This window comes from Mesocricetus auratus, unplaced genomic scaffold (genome assembly GCF_017639785.1).
Source record: "Mesocricetus auratus isolate SY011 unplaced genomic scaffold, BCM_Maur_2.0 Super-Scaffold_100007, whole genome shotgun sequence".
Classification (NCBI taxonomy): Eukaryota; Metazoa; Chordata; class Mammalia; order Rodentia; family Cricetidae; genus Mesocricetus; species Mesocricetus auratus.
Window position 1 is genome coordinate 53836313 of NW_024429191.1, and position 15999 is coordinate 53852311.

At 41.5% G+C, this 15999-nt stretch overlaps 2 protein-coding genes across 3 annotated transcripts in view; one reads left to right on the plus strand and one right to left on the minus strand.

Moving 5' to 3' along the window:
* Rpa1 (replication protein A1) overlaps positions 1-15487 on the minus strand; it is a 52707-nt gene extending 37220 nt beyond the window's left edge. For both annotated transcript variants that reach the window (XM_013111808.3, XM_005067398.4), the window contains exons 1-4: positions 15336-15487; positions 9136-9186; positions 8210-8288; positions 7377-7485 (exon numbers count right to left, since the gene is read on the minus strand). In XM_013111808.3, the coding sequence (XP_012967262.1) occupies positions 7377-7485; positions 8210-8288; positions 9136-9186; positions 15336-15368 (272 nt within the window). In that variant the 5' untranslated portion in view covers positions 15369-15487. The remainder of the gene's footprint in view (positions 1-7376; positions 7486-8209; positions 8289-9135; positions 9187-15335) is intronic.
* Positions 15488-15591: 104 nt separating this feature from the next.
* Smyd4 (SET and MYND domain containing 4) overlaps positions 15592-15999 on the plus strand; it is a 49057-nt gene continuing 48649 nt past the window's right edge. Inside the window, exon 1 of the mRNA XM_040749145.1 lies at positions 15592-15857. The gene's annotated coding sequence lies outside the window, so the exon portion shown is untranslated. The remainder of the gene's footprint in view (positions 15858-15999) is intronic.

Here is a 15999-nt window from a genome sequence, read left to right on the forward strand (position 1 = left end):
TATGTCTACCTTTGAAATAAATTATCCAAAACTTACTTCAAGATTATCTAGAGTATATGTGAGAAAAAGTAGGGCTAGAGCAGGACCTGATGGCAAGTGAAAAATCTCAGTGAGGGCTATTTGGGGACTCAATTCCAGTGTTCAGTCTACTTTTATAAATGTTCAAAATCATGCAAAATATAAAACAGATTTGAAAAGAGAAAGGAAGCTAAGAGGATTATTTTTTAGAGAAAGGATTTATTATGTAAGAATGAAAGAACAGTTCAATATTAATAGGTTAAAATAATTCATACTATTAAAGGATTAAAAATAATATGATTATATCAAGTTGTCGTAAAGGCTTTTCAAAAAATTCAAGAGCCATTCCTATAAAACCCCAAGCAATACAAGGACCTAAAGAAGTCCTGAACATGATAAAGTATATGTACTTTACAAGGTAAGTGTCGCTGAGCACCAAAAGCAAAGGCATTTCCATCACTGTCCAGGTAGAGAGAAGGTACCTGCTGATACACTACTGTCAACATGGTTTTAATGGTGCTAATTGATTCAGAACCATTAAAAACAAAGAAACAGGCCTGGGGAGAGGGCTCAGTGGGTGTAAGCACTCAATGAACAAGCCTCACACCTGCAGTTACAGTGAAGGAGAGAAATAAGTCCTGAAAGGTGTCCTCTGACCTTCACAAGCACGGCACACATGTCCTCTTCCAATAATAAAACATTCAATTATGTCATAGCATGTGTGCCTATATTCATGTGCCCTGCACAAATAACAAACTAATATAAAAGATATCAAAAAGAAACAACAAATAAATAATATACGTATTATAATAAAAAGATAATTGTCTAGAAAATCCAAGGTTTTCAGTGGTAAGACATCATAATCATATTCTTGGATGAAAAGACCTAATGTCAAAATACATCAATTTAATGCATTCAAACGAGACCTCTCCTTGATTTTTGAACTTGATATAACTCTTAAAATTCATATGGAAGAAAAAACATGAGAACTGCCAACAAAAAGTCACTAAAATATTCTACAGATGGCATTTTCACAGCACATAACTGTAAGGGCTGTGAAAGATTCGCAGATTACCCGCTCTGGCCGGCTGCTGAGATGGTAGACGGGTAGCATTGTTTGGGAAAGTAGTTTGGTAATTCCTTATAAAGTTAAATCATAAAGTCAGCATTTCAACTAGCAACTTCTCTTCTGGATACATTCACCCCTGTGTCCATGTCAACAGGACACCACTGCAGCAGATCTATACATGGATCCGGATGACAGCTGCTGCATTTAATTAACACACATCCTCTAGTAAGCTTTTAACATCTCTAGATTATTTATGATGCAAACTATTTTATAAGAATATGGCTGTACATGTTCAGTTCATGTGCAACACTTCCCCTGAATATTTCCGATCAGCTGGATCTGTGAACTGAGAATCCACAGAAAGAGGGCCAACCACATAAAAACTTGTACACTAATGTTCAGTGCATTATTCGAAATGCACACAGATAGAAAACAACCCAACAGCCCAGAAACTGAAAAACAAGATAAGCAAAATGTGCTGGGCCTAGTAGCCCTGGTCTGTAATTTCAACTAACTGGAAGGTTGAGGCAAGAGGATCACAAGTTCAAGGACAGTCTAGGCAATTTAGCAAGACACTGTCTGGAAATAAAAGGTAAAGAGGGCTGGGGATGTAGTGGTAGAGCTTCTGCTGAGCATGCGTGCTGTTCCGCACAACACACACACACACACACACACACAGAGGATAAGCAAACATGATCTGTCTGTACAACAGAATATTACAGTCACAAAGAATGAAGCAGTGACACATCTTGGTCCTGAAAATACTAAATAAAGAAGCGTTACAAATGATCAGGTATTACATGACCAGGGTAGACAAATCTATAGACACGGAAAGATCAGTGGCTCCACGGGATTCAGAGATTTGGGATTAGCAGCTAAAAGGTATAGGGTTTCTTTATGGGGGTTAAGAAAAATGTTCTAAAATTAATTGTGATAATGACTGTTTAACACTGTGAAGTGTTCCAAATAATTTCAGACTTTCAAAAGCTGTCAGTGACACATGAATACCCAATCACATCAGGGGAAAAGTGACAAATTCAGAATAGACACCAGTCTCTTTATATCTGTGTTTGCCACCAACTATCAATTTTCCACACAGTTATCACAGTTCATTTTCTTGTTTGTGTGTCTCATTTTATGTGTGGTTTTTGGTAGACTCTCATGCAGCCCAGGCTGGCTTCATACTCAGTATAGCTGAGGATGACTCTGGGCTTCAGATCCCCCTACTTCCATCTCCTAAGTGGTGGCATTACAGAGGTGTGCACTATGCCTGGGTCTCATGCATGCTAGGCAGGTACACTGCCGACTGAACCACATCCCGGCCCTTTAAGAGTAACTTTTGCAAACCTTTTAAAGATTACAACACAATGGAAGATACAACACAGTGCTAGCTAGAGTGCTTGTCTACCATGTGTGAGGCTTAGTTAAATGTTCAGCACTGGTGACAAAAAGGTTAAAAACACCCACAACTCAGGGCTGATTGTGTAGCTTCCTATACAACCCAGTGTTCAAGCCCCAGCACCTTGCAGAGTCTGGGCTACATGAGATGAAATGCTTTCTCATAAATAAAATACAGTAAAAAATTTTTTAAAGATCTGATCAGAACCCCATGGCTTCCCAACTCACTCAGAATAAAACATTCTCACTGGCCCTCTATGGGATGCCCATTTGGAAAAGAAACTAACTTAGATTCCTCACTCATGTCATGCGTAAAAATAAATCTACTATTATTTTATTACTAAAATATGGTCAAGAATTTGGTCAGATGCCAGACAATAGATGCGCATGCCTTTAATCACTCTCCAGGCAGAGGCAGGAGGATCTCAGCCGGTTCAAGGCAGCCTGGTCTATAAAGCGAATTCAAAGACAGCTAGGACTATTACACAAAGAAACCCGGAAGGAAGAAAGGAAGGAAGGAGGGAGGGAGGGAAGGAAGGAGGGAGGGAGGGAGGGAGGAAGGGAGGGAGGGAGGGAGAAAGGGAGAGAACTGTCAGAAAGCTTCTTCTGCATTACAATCCAGAGGTCATAACTGGGAAAATGGGCAAATGCAAATAGATTTTTGAAAATGTCTTCAATTCTACACCACAAAATACCATACACTAATAGACCAAGGTAGAATGGGTAAAACATGTAAAACAGACATCATAATTAATATGCCTGGTTTACTATTTCTATAAATAAAAATTAAAGAACAAAGTATCCCGAGCTAGAGAATTGGCTCAAAGGTTAAGAGCACTGGCTGCTCTTCCAGAGGACCCCAGTTCAATTCCCAGCACCCACATGATGGATCATAACCATCTACAACTCCAGAGAATCCAATGTCTTCTTCTGGATCCCATGGACACTAAGCACACACGGTGCATAGACATACATGAAGCAGACAAAACCCCCATACACATAAATTATAAAAATTAAAACAAATACATCTCAAAAAAATTTAAATGACAAAGTACTTGAGTTCATATCCTCAGGACCTATCTGAAAAGTTAAAATTGGTAGTGCCTATAACTCTAGTCTGAAAGGATTAGAGACCACCAGCCTAGCCAAAAAACCAGTCATCTTCAGGGCCAGTGAGAGACTCTCCAGGGAATAAGATGGAGACCTACAGAGGAAGACATCGGGATTCTAAGGCATGTAAGGGAGTGTACTCCTGCCCCCACAGAGAACTAATAATAAAGTAAAATTGAAACCTCAAAAATTTAAAAGACGAAGCACACAAACTGTATACAGAGAAAAGTTACAGTCAATAAACTTTTGTTTTAACAAGTATAAATGAAAAACAAAGACAATTATTTAAAAGTATTAAGCTGGGTTTGACGGTCCAGTTTATAATCTCAGAACTCAGGAAGCCGAGGCAGCCTAGGCTACCTACATATTAAATCTGAGGCCTTAATGTATTTGTGAAAAACTGTCTCAAAATAAACAAAAGGGGGTTGGAGAGATGGCTCAGTGGCTAAGAGAAATGGATGCTCTTCCAGAGGACTCAGGTTCAATTTCCAGTACCCACATGGCAGCTCACAACCATTTGTAACTCCAAAGGATCCTCTGGCTTCTACAGGCACTAGGTACACATGGTGCACCGATATTCATGCAGGTAAAATATCTATGCACATAAAATAATTAAGTATTAAAAATAGGTAAGATGAGCCAGATAGTGGTGATGCATATCTTTAATCCTAGAACTTGGGAACCAGAGGCAGGCAGATCTATATCAGTTAGAGGCTAGCCTGGTCTATAAAGCGAGTTCTGGGGGCAACCTGGGCTGTTTTAAACACTGTCTTGAAACCAACCCCCCCCCCAAAAAAAAGGTCAGGAATAAGCCTAGATGGCTACCATAAAGGCAAGGAATAGATACATTCAGACAGACTCTCTCTCTCTCTCTCTCTCTCTCTCTCTCTCTCTCTCTCTCTCTCTCTCTCTCTCTCTCTCTCTCTCTCTCTCACACACACACACAGGCTCTCAGCAGAAGTTTAAAACAACACAGACATGCCATTCACCATGCTGTGGTGAGTCATGAGCATGAGCAGAACTGTACTCAGTATCTCTCAGCAAGGACTGTAGTCAACCCCAGAAAATCTCTCTACCCTCTCCCTCAACCATGTCCTAGAAGCCACAAGCACTGCTTGTAGCACTCAAGATGGCCCAGAGTGGAAGATAACAGATTGCAGACAGGCAGGTTGGCAAGAAGATGTGTCTTGCCTAGACAATGGCAGAACAAATAAGAAGTCTGGCAGAACTGTCCAGAGCTGTTCATGTTAAGCATGAACAAAATTAGAGGAAACGACACAGCAACAATTCAACACACAATGTATAAAATGAAAAGAACGAGGCACACAAAAGACAAAGAACCTGGCAAACAAGAAAGCCTAAGCCGAGAGTGATACTTCCCAGAAGGGAGTCATAAAATAGACTGAATTCATTAAAATAAGAGCCAAAGATAAACTCAAACAGCCAGCTCAAAAACCTAAAAAAACCAGGACAAAATAACACTACACTTCTGACAGCTGATACTGTCAACTTGACAGAATCTAGAACTGCAGCAGGCAAATCTCTGGGTATGCCCCCAAAGGGGTAGATTAGATTAACTTAGGTGAGAAGACTCATCATAACTGGGGGTGACACCATTCTATGGACTGATGTCCTAGGCTAAATAAAGACTCTAGCTGCCATGACAGACTGTATCTTCAAACCATGAAACAAAAAACAAAAAACAAAAAAAAACCAAAAAGCAAAAAAACCCTTCTCTAAATTGTTGTTGTTTTTATTTGTTTTTCGAGACAGGGTTTCTCTGTGTAGCTTTGTAAATCAGACTGGCCTCGAATGCACAGAAATCCACCTGCCTCTGCCTCCATAGTGCTGGAATTAAAGGCATGCACCACCACCGCCCAGTTCTAAGTTGCTTTTATCATTGTTATACCAATGAAAAAGGTTAACTAATACAACATTCAATACTTAAAAACATAAACAAACTTTATTTGCATGTGAGATTTTGAAGATCACAGGCCAGTTACACAGAACACAAAGTCTGTTGGCTAGGAGCAATGGTTTGTACCTATAACCCCAGCTGCTGTGGAAGTGGCAAAAGCAACACAAATTAAAGGCCAGCCAGGGCAGCTTATAGAGATCAACTCAAAATCAATAAATGGCTGGACATACAGCAAACAAGTAGATTAGCAGAATGCTCCCTAATATGTAAGAGGCCCTGGGTTTTATCCCCAGCTATGGAAGAAAGAACTAAGAATAGCACAGTTAAAAGTACTGCTATACCACACAGAAAAGCAAATAGAATTCAACAAAGGACATCGTATATGACTACAGTGCCATCAGATTAACAGCACCAGAGGTAAAAATTCCTACTGCTTAGGGATGTGGTAGCTGCCATAAAAACCCAGAGCAGCACCACTCAAACCAAACCACATGGGAGGGCATGTGAAGCAACACTTCTGATGCTGTGTGGCTTCTACAGTGTTTTGCATTGTTATTTTAGGCTGTGCCTCTTCACTGCACCAAGAAGCCACACTGAGTTCACACAGCAAAGTGGCCTAACTCCACAGAATGACCACAAGGAACACACGATGGTAACGGTAAACCTGAAATTCTCTAGTACTCTGGTTTCACTGAGAACCAAATGTGCATTTTTTGATCAGGTTCTTTTGTGGGGGGAGATTGCACAGGTACCTGTGTCTGAGTACATTTGTGTAGGACATGTGTTTGTCCACATGCAAATGTGGGCTAGATCAACTTTAGGTGTCAATTCTCATGAATCATTCACCTTGATTTTTCCTTTGATTGTTCTGAGACAAAGTCTCATGTAGCCCAGGTTGGCCTAGAATTTGCTATACACAAAGATGACCTTGGTTTTCAGAGCCTCCTGATGACCCCAGGATAATGGGGTTATGAGAATAAACAATTACACTTGGTTTAAATGGTGCTACCATCCAACCCCTGGGCAGCATGAATGCCGGGCAAGCACTTCACCAAATGAGGTACATTCCTGATGCCAATTCTGTTTTTCTTCTAAACATTATTCATTTATTGTGTGCATGCATGCACAAAGTTCAGAGGACAGCTTCTCTCCTGCCACCACGAGGGTCATGGGGATTCAACAAGGTCCTCAGGATTGACCACAAGCATTTTTTCCCATGACCTGCCCCACCAGCCACCTACCTTATTTTTTGATAGTCTCTCACTGAGACCTAGGGCTCCCCAGTTAGGCTAGACTGGCAAGGCGGGGAACACCATCGATCCATCTCCCTCCTCCTCCTGCTTCACTCCCCTGGGTTATAAACTCATGTCACTGGACCTGGCTTTTCAGAACAAACTCAGATTCTCATGCTTGCCTATCAAGCAATTTAACAATGGAGATGTTATTACCTCTCCAGCCTACTAAGCTGAGAGTTTTAACATCAACAAAAATTCTCTATAAGAATTGCTAAAAGATGCTTATAAAAGACTTTAAGAAATCCCAGCACTCAGGAAACAGAGGCAGGCATCTCTGTGAGTTCGAGATCAGCCTGGTCTACAGATGACAGTAAGTGACCTTTCATTAAAAGATACTAACAATAATGCTGAGGAAACCAGAAATAAGTAGAATTATGCATTCTAATCTTTTTTCTGAGATTTCCAGTTTGTTTCTTCTGTATTTCTCCCTTGATGCTAGTCACCGAGCCCAGCTGAAGCTCTTCGCTGCCTTCTTAAAAACTCCTCCCTGAACTTTTTAGCATTTGGCAGCTTGTTCAAAAGTTGGTTCTCATTCTACAATGGGAGAAATGGAGGGCAAAGTGCATACCTGCCATCTTTCAGAGTGTTAACGATGAATCGGTTGACCTGGCAGACAGAGTTGCTGGCCAGTTGCTCCCCCTCCACAAGAGGGTTCAGCTGTGTGGCCAACATGAACGCTGCAAAGCAAAGAGAGAACGTCAGCCTTCAAGCCCTTCCAGTCTAGTCTCAGAGAGAACGTCAGCCTTCAAGCCCTTCCAGTCTAGTCTCAGAGAGAACGTCAGCCTTCAAGCCCTTCCAGTCTAATCTCAAAGCTGATCACAAGGAAAAATCATTAAATACAGCTGTTTAAAACACCTCAGACTCTGAGGAAAACAGTGTATTTCTGCCCCACATTAAGATCTTCAGCCACTCCTAAATGGTGTCTATTTCTCAAAGACCCCAGATCATTTTTACTGTCATTGCAGTTTCATGGGGAAAATGAAAGCAATCCTTTCTAGGCCTTTAATGCTGTGACTAGAGACAACAGGCAAATGGTCCAGAAGCACCCCCACCCCAACACACACACCTTCTTTTTAAAGCTTCTAGGACAGAAATAAAACTCCTGAAAAAGTAAGTTCAGGATGGCTCACCCATCACATTCACAAAATGTCAATAGTATCCTCAGGGAAATTAATCAAAGAAAACATACAACGCCAGTTAGAGAAAATTAATTAAGCTGAATGGCAGCTTTCCACTACATCCAGTCTATTGTCAGACCGGCTCTTTGCCAGCGGCAACTCTCCCTGAACAAAGCCCACGGCCAATGTGGACTTCAGGTGCTCAAAACACTGCAATCAAAGGGTACCGTGTGCCGCTGTTACTCAAGTATTCCCACAGCCTAGATTTATTCATCATACTCACAGGAGAGTGTGTTCAATCCATCACTCATAAGCAGCCGATACCGGGGCGGACTATTCCCTGTGGTAATGGGACGGATGTTCTAGAAAAGTTGATAGAAAAGTTGATTCATTAACCAAGCTGTCTGCCTAATCCCTAAGGGTAAGTAAACCTAAGTGGCGGGAGAGAGGGTCTGCCGTTAGTTTAAGACAAGATGAACTGCTTGCCCATCCTCCTGACACCTAAATACAAATGAAAGAAAATTGGATTGATTTTCCCACCAAACTCTCTCCGTTAACATTATTAAAAACAAAATAAACTGAAATATCAATAATTGTGTGTTCTCTCTCCTGTATCTCAAAAGTATGTATAACAAGGCACCTAACACACATAAGGAACTGTTTAGGGAACATGCTGAAAATACAAAGTGAAATTAGAAATGGGAAGAAAACAATTTCCTTAAAGCAACTCACAGCTGGTGTAGACAGAAGCCCACAGGAGGACAGCATGTGGACAGAATGATCTCAGGGCAGAGCAGACACTGACTTGACCTGAAGGGGTAGCCTCTGAAGGAAGCTGACTAAACAAACAGAGCCTGAAGGAGACTAGCCCAGGAGGGGTGACCTACTGTCTCAAAACCTGCAGGAATGACCCTGGAGTCTCTTTTCTAACAATATTTGAAATTCACATTACATTTTAGAATTCCCCTAAATGATGGATCAATTAATTAAAAGAAATTTAAGTAGTAAATCTCATCAAAAAAATTTAGTATGTACTTGTATAGGGGTGTGTGTTTATGAATATGAGTGTAATTGTGTTCTGGGAATGGGGGAGAGTGTGTACATGTTCTGGGAAGTAGACAAAACTGTATATCTTTCATCAAATGCAATTTTTAATTATATAGGAGCTGAAATATGTTTGTTCTGCTTCACATACACGCAGGTACTTACAATGACTTGAAGGATGGGCTTTATGGATGTATCTCCCTGTTGCATTATGGCCTGAAAAAGAAAAAACAGATCCTTATAAAAAATTTGAAAAACAACTTAAAATATTTACTTATTTTGGACAGTTTGCTATTTAGGATAAACTACAGATAACAGCATCCTAAGAGCTGGCCTCAACAGGGCCATCATGGCAGCTCAGTGGGCAAAGTGGCTGTTCTAGCCTAAGAACCCGAGCAAGGTCCCAGGAACTCTGAAAAGAGAACAAACTCTGAAAGCTGTCTCCTGACCTCTGTGCGCTGTCATGTGCTCAAGCACACCACACCAACACCAAAAGAAAACCAAACTAAATTTAAAAGAGCCTGGAAGAGGTAACCAGGAGAAAACTTCTATCACTGGACACCTCATGAAAGTGCAGGTTTCTAAAGAAAGCATATAATATGCGTTGCCAAAAGTAACTGTTTTCTTGTAGAAACAGGAATGTTTGAACACTTATATTAACTACCTAGAGCTTTATTGTTTGTTTGTATTTTAACTTGTTTACTGGTTTAAAGATAGGGTCTCATGGAGCCCAAGCTGGCCTCCTTGAGACTTGCTAAGTCCCTAAGGATGACCGTGGACTTCTGGTCTTCCTGCTTCCAGAGCTCAATCCTTAAGACTCTTCTCATGAAATCAGTGGAAACAGTAACATAATGCAGGGTCAGAGTCACTCCTGCTAGCTTCCTGTCTCAGCCTACAGTGCTGGAATTGTAGGTGAGTGCCACCACACTCAGCATGAATGTGAATTTTTAATTAAATAAAACATACCAAACATGGAAGATCTGTAAAGTGTAATGAGCCAATGGTTTTCAAATGAATAAGGCATGCTAACAGAAACACAGAGCTGAGCACGGTCGCACATGCCTGTAAATCTCAACTCTCAAGAGACTGACGAAAGAAGATCTTGAGTTCAAGACCATGCTGAGCTATTATACAAGATTCCAGAAATAGTCCTGCATACTCAATGGATTTTGTCAAACGGAATCAAGTACTTTAATGGAATAAAACTGGTGTGACAAATCACCATACATAAACCATACAGTAAACCCAGGGGCTGGGGCTATATGCTTAGCAAAGCTTGGTGACCCAAGTTTGATCCCCAAAACCTGTGCTTTAAGGCTATGTGTGGTGGCATTCGGTGCTGGGGAGGTAAGGACAGTCTGCTCAGCAAATTTCAGGTCATAGTGAGAGACCCCATCTCAAACAACACCCAAGGTTGAATTCAGGTCTACACACGTATGTACATGGATCTGTGCTTGCACATACACAAAATAAATAAGCAAAATAAATTCCTCCAACTCATTAATGCTACAACCTTCAGGATCTGCTCTTATTCTGTAGCTTATGCTAGCCTAGAGCTCCTGCGCTGGGACGACAGTCATAGACTACCACATTCTAGATAAAATCCAAATTCTCAACAACAAAAAAAGTGGACACTTCACAAACTCTACAAATGGACAATAAAGACACTGAAGGAAGTTCAATGTCATTCCTCATCAAGGAAATACAAAGATGACAGTGAGCCAGCATTACACTCACACATGCATCAGGATAGCAAAACAGAGATGGATAGCACTGAGCAGAGGCAACTAGAATTTTCAAAAACACTTTGGAAAAGTTGGAGATTTCTATCAAATTAAGCATTCAGTTACCATATGACCTAGCAACTGCACTCTCAGATATTTATCTGTAAATATCTGGATTACTTTACATATACAAGAAATTTAATGCATATTACATAATTTATGCATATATTATGAATAATTTATACATGATATATTTAAATATTTATATGTATAAAGATCTGCGAATAAATGTTCAAAGCATCTTCATTTACAATAGCCAAAAAATAAAAATAAAGTTGGGCTTAGTATAGTACAGGTCTGTAGTCCCAGCTATTTGGCAGGGTAGAAACAGGAAATGACTGAGGCCAGGAGTTCAAAGCCAATCTGTGTGGCATAATGAGACTGTTTCTCAAAAAAAAAAAAAAAAAAAAAAAAAACTGAAAGCACAGATTCCCCCCCTTTCTGCACTTTTCTGGGAGGGTATCATATGGACCAGGTTGGCCCTGAACTCACTATGTCGATAAGTCCTAATCCTTCTACCTCTATCTCTCAAGCGCTGTGATTACTGACCCAGACCAACCACCACATTAGAAATGTTGTGCAATGTTGGGAACTAAGCCCAGGGCTTTATGCAAAGCAGAAAGCACTCTATCAACTCAGCTACATCTCTGGACCTTTTCTTTTCCTCCCTTCTTATTGAGACAGGATCTTCCTATGCAGCCTAAGTTAGCCTTGAACTTTCAAACTCTGCCTTAGTTGGTTTACAGAAATGTTCCACAGAACCCAGTTGAATGACTGTTGTTTTTTAATCTTTACTCATCATGTGCATGTAGATCAGAGGACAACTTGCATGAGACGGTCCCCTCCTTCTACCATACAGATGCTAGGGATCAAACTCTGGTCATGAGACTTGGTACTTTACCCACCGAGTCATGTTGCAGACCCCCATGGACAACCTTTTCTTTGAAAAGTTATTTCTGGCCTGGGTGTGATAGCTCACACTTGTAATCCCAGCATTCAAGAGGCTGAGGTAGGAGGACTACCATAGGTAGAAGCCAGCCTAGGCTACACAGTGAGGTAGAGGGCAAAGACTATATGGCAAGGCTCTGTTTTAAATACACTGGATCAGCCAGGCAGTGGTGACACACGCCATTAATCCCAGTACTCTGGAGGCAAAGGCAGGTGGGTCTCTGAGGTAAGGCCAGCCTGGTCTACAGAGTGAGTTCCAGGACAGCCAGGGCTACACAGAGAAACCCTGTCCCCCAAAAAACAAACAATCAAACAAAAAGCCACTGAGCAAGGTGAAGCAAAGGTCAATGATTTCATTAAGCACCCTGCTATTCTGTTTAACTTCAAAACCATGTGCAGGTTATTACTTTACTGTTCTTTTTTTATGTTTATTTTTATTTATTTATTTATTTTTGTTTTTTGTTTTTTTATTTTCCAGTTTAAATTTAGATAAGAAACAAGGTTGCTTCACAAGTCAGTTCCAGGTCCCTCTCCCTTTCCCTCCCCTCCTCCCGTGCCCTCCCCCACTTTACTGTTCTTAATTTAAAATGTAGTATCATAAACACTCAAAGGAAAAAATATTTTCTGGGATATAGCATAATAAACACACTTGAAAGTACTTTAAATTGGGGCTGAAAAGATGGCTCAGGGGTTAAGAGCACTGGCTGCTTTTCCAGAGATTCTGAGTTCACTTCCTAACACTCAAATGGTGACTCACAACTGTCTATAACAAAGCAATTCGATGCCCTTTGGTATGCAGATGTATATGTAGATATAACATCCATACATACAGTATATAAGTAAATCTTTTAAAAAAGTACATTAAAATTTCCAAATAAACTTATTAGTAAAAAAATAAATCACAAAGCAACAAATTATAACAGTCAAGGGAACTGGCACTTTATACCTCTTTGCTTTTTGTAGTTTGTTTGTTTTGTTTTTTCGACACAAGATTTCTCTATGCAACAGCCCTAGGTGTCCTGGAACTCGATCTGCAGACCAGGTTGGCCTCGAACTCACAGAGATCTACCTGCCTCTGCCTCCAGAGTACTGGAACTAAAGGCATGCACCACTACTGCCTAGCTACCTCTTTACATTTTAACACCTTTGACTGTAAAAAGTGACATTAATTTAAAAAAAAAAAAAAAGAACTGACATTGGAAATCATAAAAGTATTCCTTGCCTTTTTCTCTCTCTATAACTGAATTATGTAAATATATATGCCATGAACTGGCCAGCGGTATGGTTTAGCACTAGAGTGCTTGCCTAGCATACACATCTAAAATCCAAGGTTTGATTTCCACCCCTGGGGACAGTAAGTAAATAGTCTCGTACTTACCCTACTTACCACATTAGTTCCAAGCATAACCTCATTTTATAACTTCTGCCCCCAATACCTCTATTTTCAGTTATTTGCTTAGCCATCGGGGCCTGAAGTTTTTGTGCTAGAACACTTTTGTTAGCTAATAATCAGGTAACCAAGGGTCTCCATAATCCATCACCATCAACAGGTATCAAAACACTATGGAGCCTGGCATGGTGGCACATCTTTAATCCCAGCACTCCCAGCAGAGGCAGGTGATTGCTATGAGTTTAAGGTCAGCCTGGTCTACAAAGCAAGTTCCAGGATAGCGAAGATTGTCTTCGAAAACAAACAAAAACATTTTTACTTAAAAAACCTAAATAAATAAATAAAAATCCCACAACTTTATGAACAAAGTCTAAGTAATATTTCACCCAATGTTGGAAACAGTTTTCTAAATGTTTCTATTTAAGAAAAACTTACCAATTATTTAAATAACCCTACAAACATTCTTTATAAAAGTAAAAAAATCATTTGTAATTTGTCTTAAGAGTACAAGGTGGCAGCCATAACATTAATCAGGACAATTCAAAAATCACATCCCAAGCTTCAACATTAATACAACCCTAATGTAGTCAAATAGACCTTTGATTCTGACAACAGTTTTTCCCTTTTATTTTCTTCTAAGCTGGTTCTTTTCTCCCTTCCACCTTTGTTCCTTTCTCTCCACTGTTCCATTCATCCAAACAACTAGCAAACATTTGTTAGGAACCTAAAACTTGAAAGAAGGAATATGGGAAGCGGCTGCAGGCCTCAGTCTCCACAACCTAGTGTAGGAAACACGAAGTTAACTAGTATTAGTCAAATAAATGTGCATTTACATGTGATGATGCAATGTTAGCAGGGGCTAAACACTAAATTCAGAAACCCAATCCTCCAAATAGCCCTGTGCAATGGGTACTAAGTACCCTCATTTTACAGAGAAAGAGTTCAGAATGTTGCCGAAAGTCACACATACTACAATAAGGAAACAAAAAGAAATTAAACGTCTCAAAAATAAATGGATTCAGTCTAGTTACTTTGCCAACCATCTGAGTAACAACTGAGCTGAACTGGAATCTGTTAGCTAAAGAAATAGAAACAACGATCAGTAGTCTCTAGGGAAAGGACTTATTTTAAAAAAGAAAGACAGACAAGGCCTGTCAAGGATACAGTAAGCAAGGACTGTGGAGAGAGTGTGTTCAGTGGGACTGACTAGTTCAGACAACAAATGATTGTTCCAGTGTGGATGGAAAGCAGATGACTCAGAGATCTGTGAGGAGTTAAAACAGACTCCAGTCAGGCATAAGTAGGGAAACGGATTCCTTACTTTCTAACTAGTATAAATTAAAGAACAATGAGTGGTGTAATTCACTGAGACAGAGGGATCCACAAATTCAGACTGAGGGCCAGCAAGATGGCTCTGTGGGTAAAAGTACCTGTTGTGCAAGCCTTGATACTTGAGTTCAATCCCCAGGGAAGTGGGAGATCTAACAAAAACTTCCACTGCACATTCGCCATCCACACCACATCAAACATATACATATATACATACACATGTAATTCTTTTTAAAATTCAGACTTAAGGACATAATGGATTTGCTGATATATGTTTAATTTAAGATGACTTTGAGGATAGAAGATCATCTTAAATTGGACATGCAGATGAGGCCCTACATGCTAGTCTACAGAGGGCCTTGAGTCAACAAACATTTACACACGGGCTTGCAAATAAGACAAGGAAAGAGCAGCCAACGTAAGTCACAGAACCCTAGCAAGACAGTAGTGATAGCAGAAACAAGCAATGGCCAACAAGCCCAAACAATAAGGTCAACTGAAAACCGAAAAACGTCTTCCGACTTGGCTACTTGGGAGGCCACTGGTGACTTCAACGTTTTCTCTCGTGACCAGAGAAAAGTTGAATAGAAGTAAAGGAGGTAAAGAAAACTAGCAACTCTAGAAAAGTTTGGAGGCGAAGCGAAAGGGAGGAAAGAGAGGCCGCAGAAGGCAAGTAGAAGCATGTTTGTCTAGTTTTCTTAGGTAGTAGAAGAAATGTGAGCTTGTAGGCGGGGACCGGGATGCCTCGTGGGGAGGGTATTGACCACTGAGACCCCGGGAGGCTTCCCCCGTGGCCATGCAATGTCCTCCCCGATGCTCTCCCGTTCTACAGCGGCTCCCTCCCCTGTCTGCTTTTCACCGCTCCAGACCCGTGCTGCCAGAGACATCCGCCCCGTTCCGAGTTGTCTCCTTACCGCAATGGCCCCCTCGCTCAGATGTCCCACCATGGCTGCACCGCTAACTCCCGCGCTCGCGCTCCAACACTGCCCGAGCTTCACTGCCGGGGTCCCGCGGGCTGCTCACCGATTGGCCAGAACAGCTGCGCGTGCAGTTCCCGCCCCCAACGTGCGCGCGGTACGAGGGGCGGGCCTAGGCGCCGGCAGCCACCGCATTGGCTACCGCGCGGCGGGGGGAGCACGTGACCCGGGAGGTAGTGTTCGAGGCCTAATGGCGGGATGGCGGGAACTGAGGGCGGGGCGCTGGACCACGGTACGCCGGTGTCTGCGCGGTGCGGCTGAGTTGGTCTCTTGTCAGCTGTCGGAAGTTTGCCCGCCCATTTGGCGGTTGGGTAGAATGGCAGCCCAGGGACTAGTCGGAGCTGTTCCCTGGTAACTCTGCTGCTAAATATAGTCAAAGCAGTGACCTGAGTCCTTCATCTACGCAGTGCGTGCCCGGCGCCCGTGCCAGACCCAGAGCTTGACACTGGGATAAACAAGGTAAATCAGACTCAGTCCCCGCCCTCAGAAGAGCGTAGTCCGACCTGGGAGTTGAGGCACCATGTGCCCAGCCTCAGGGGAGACCCGAAATAGGTCCCATGTGTTGTGAAGTCCCTGGGTACGGGAGGGGGGCTTTCGTTTA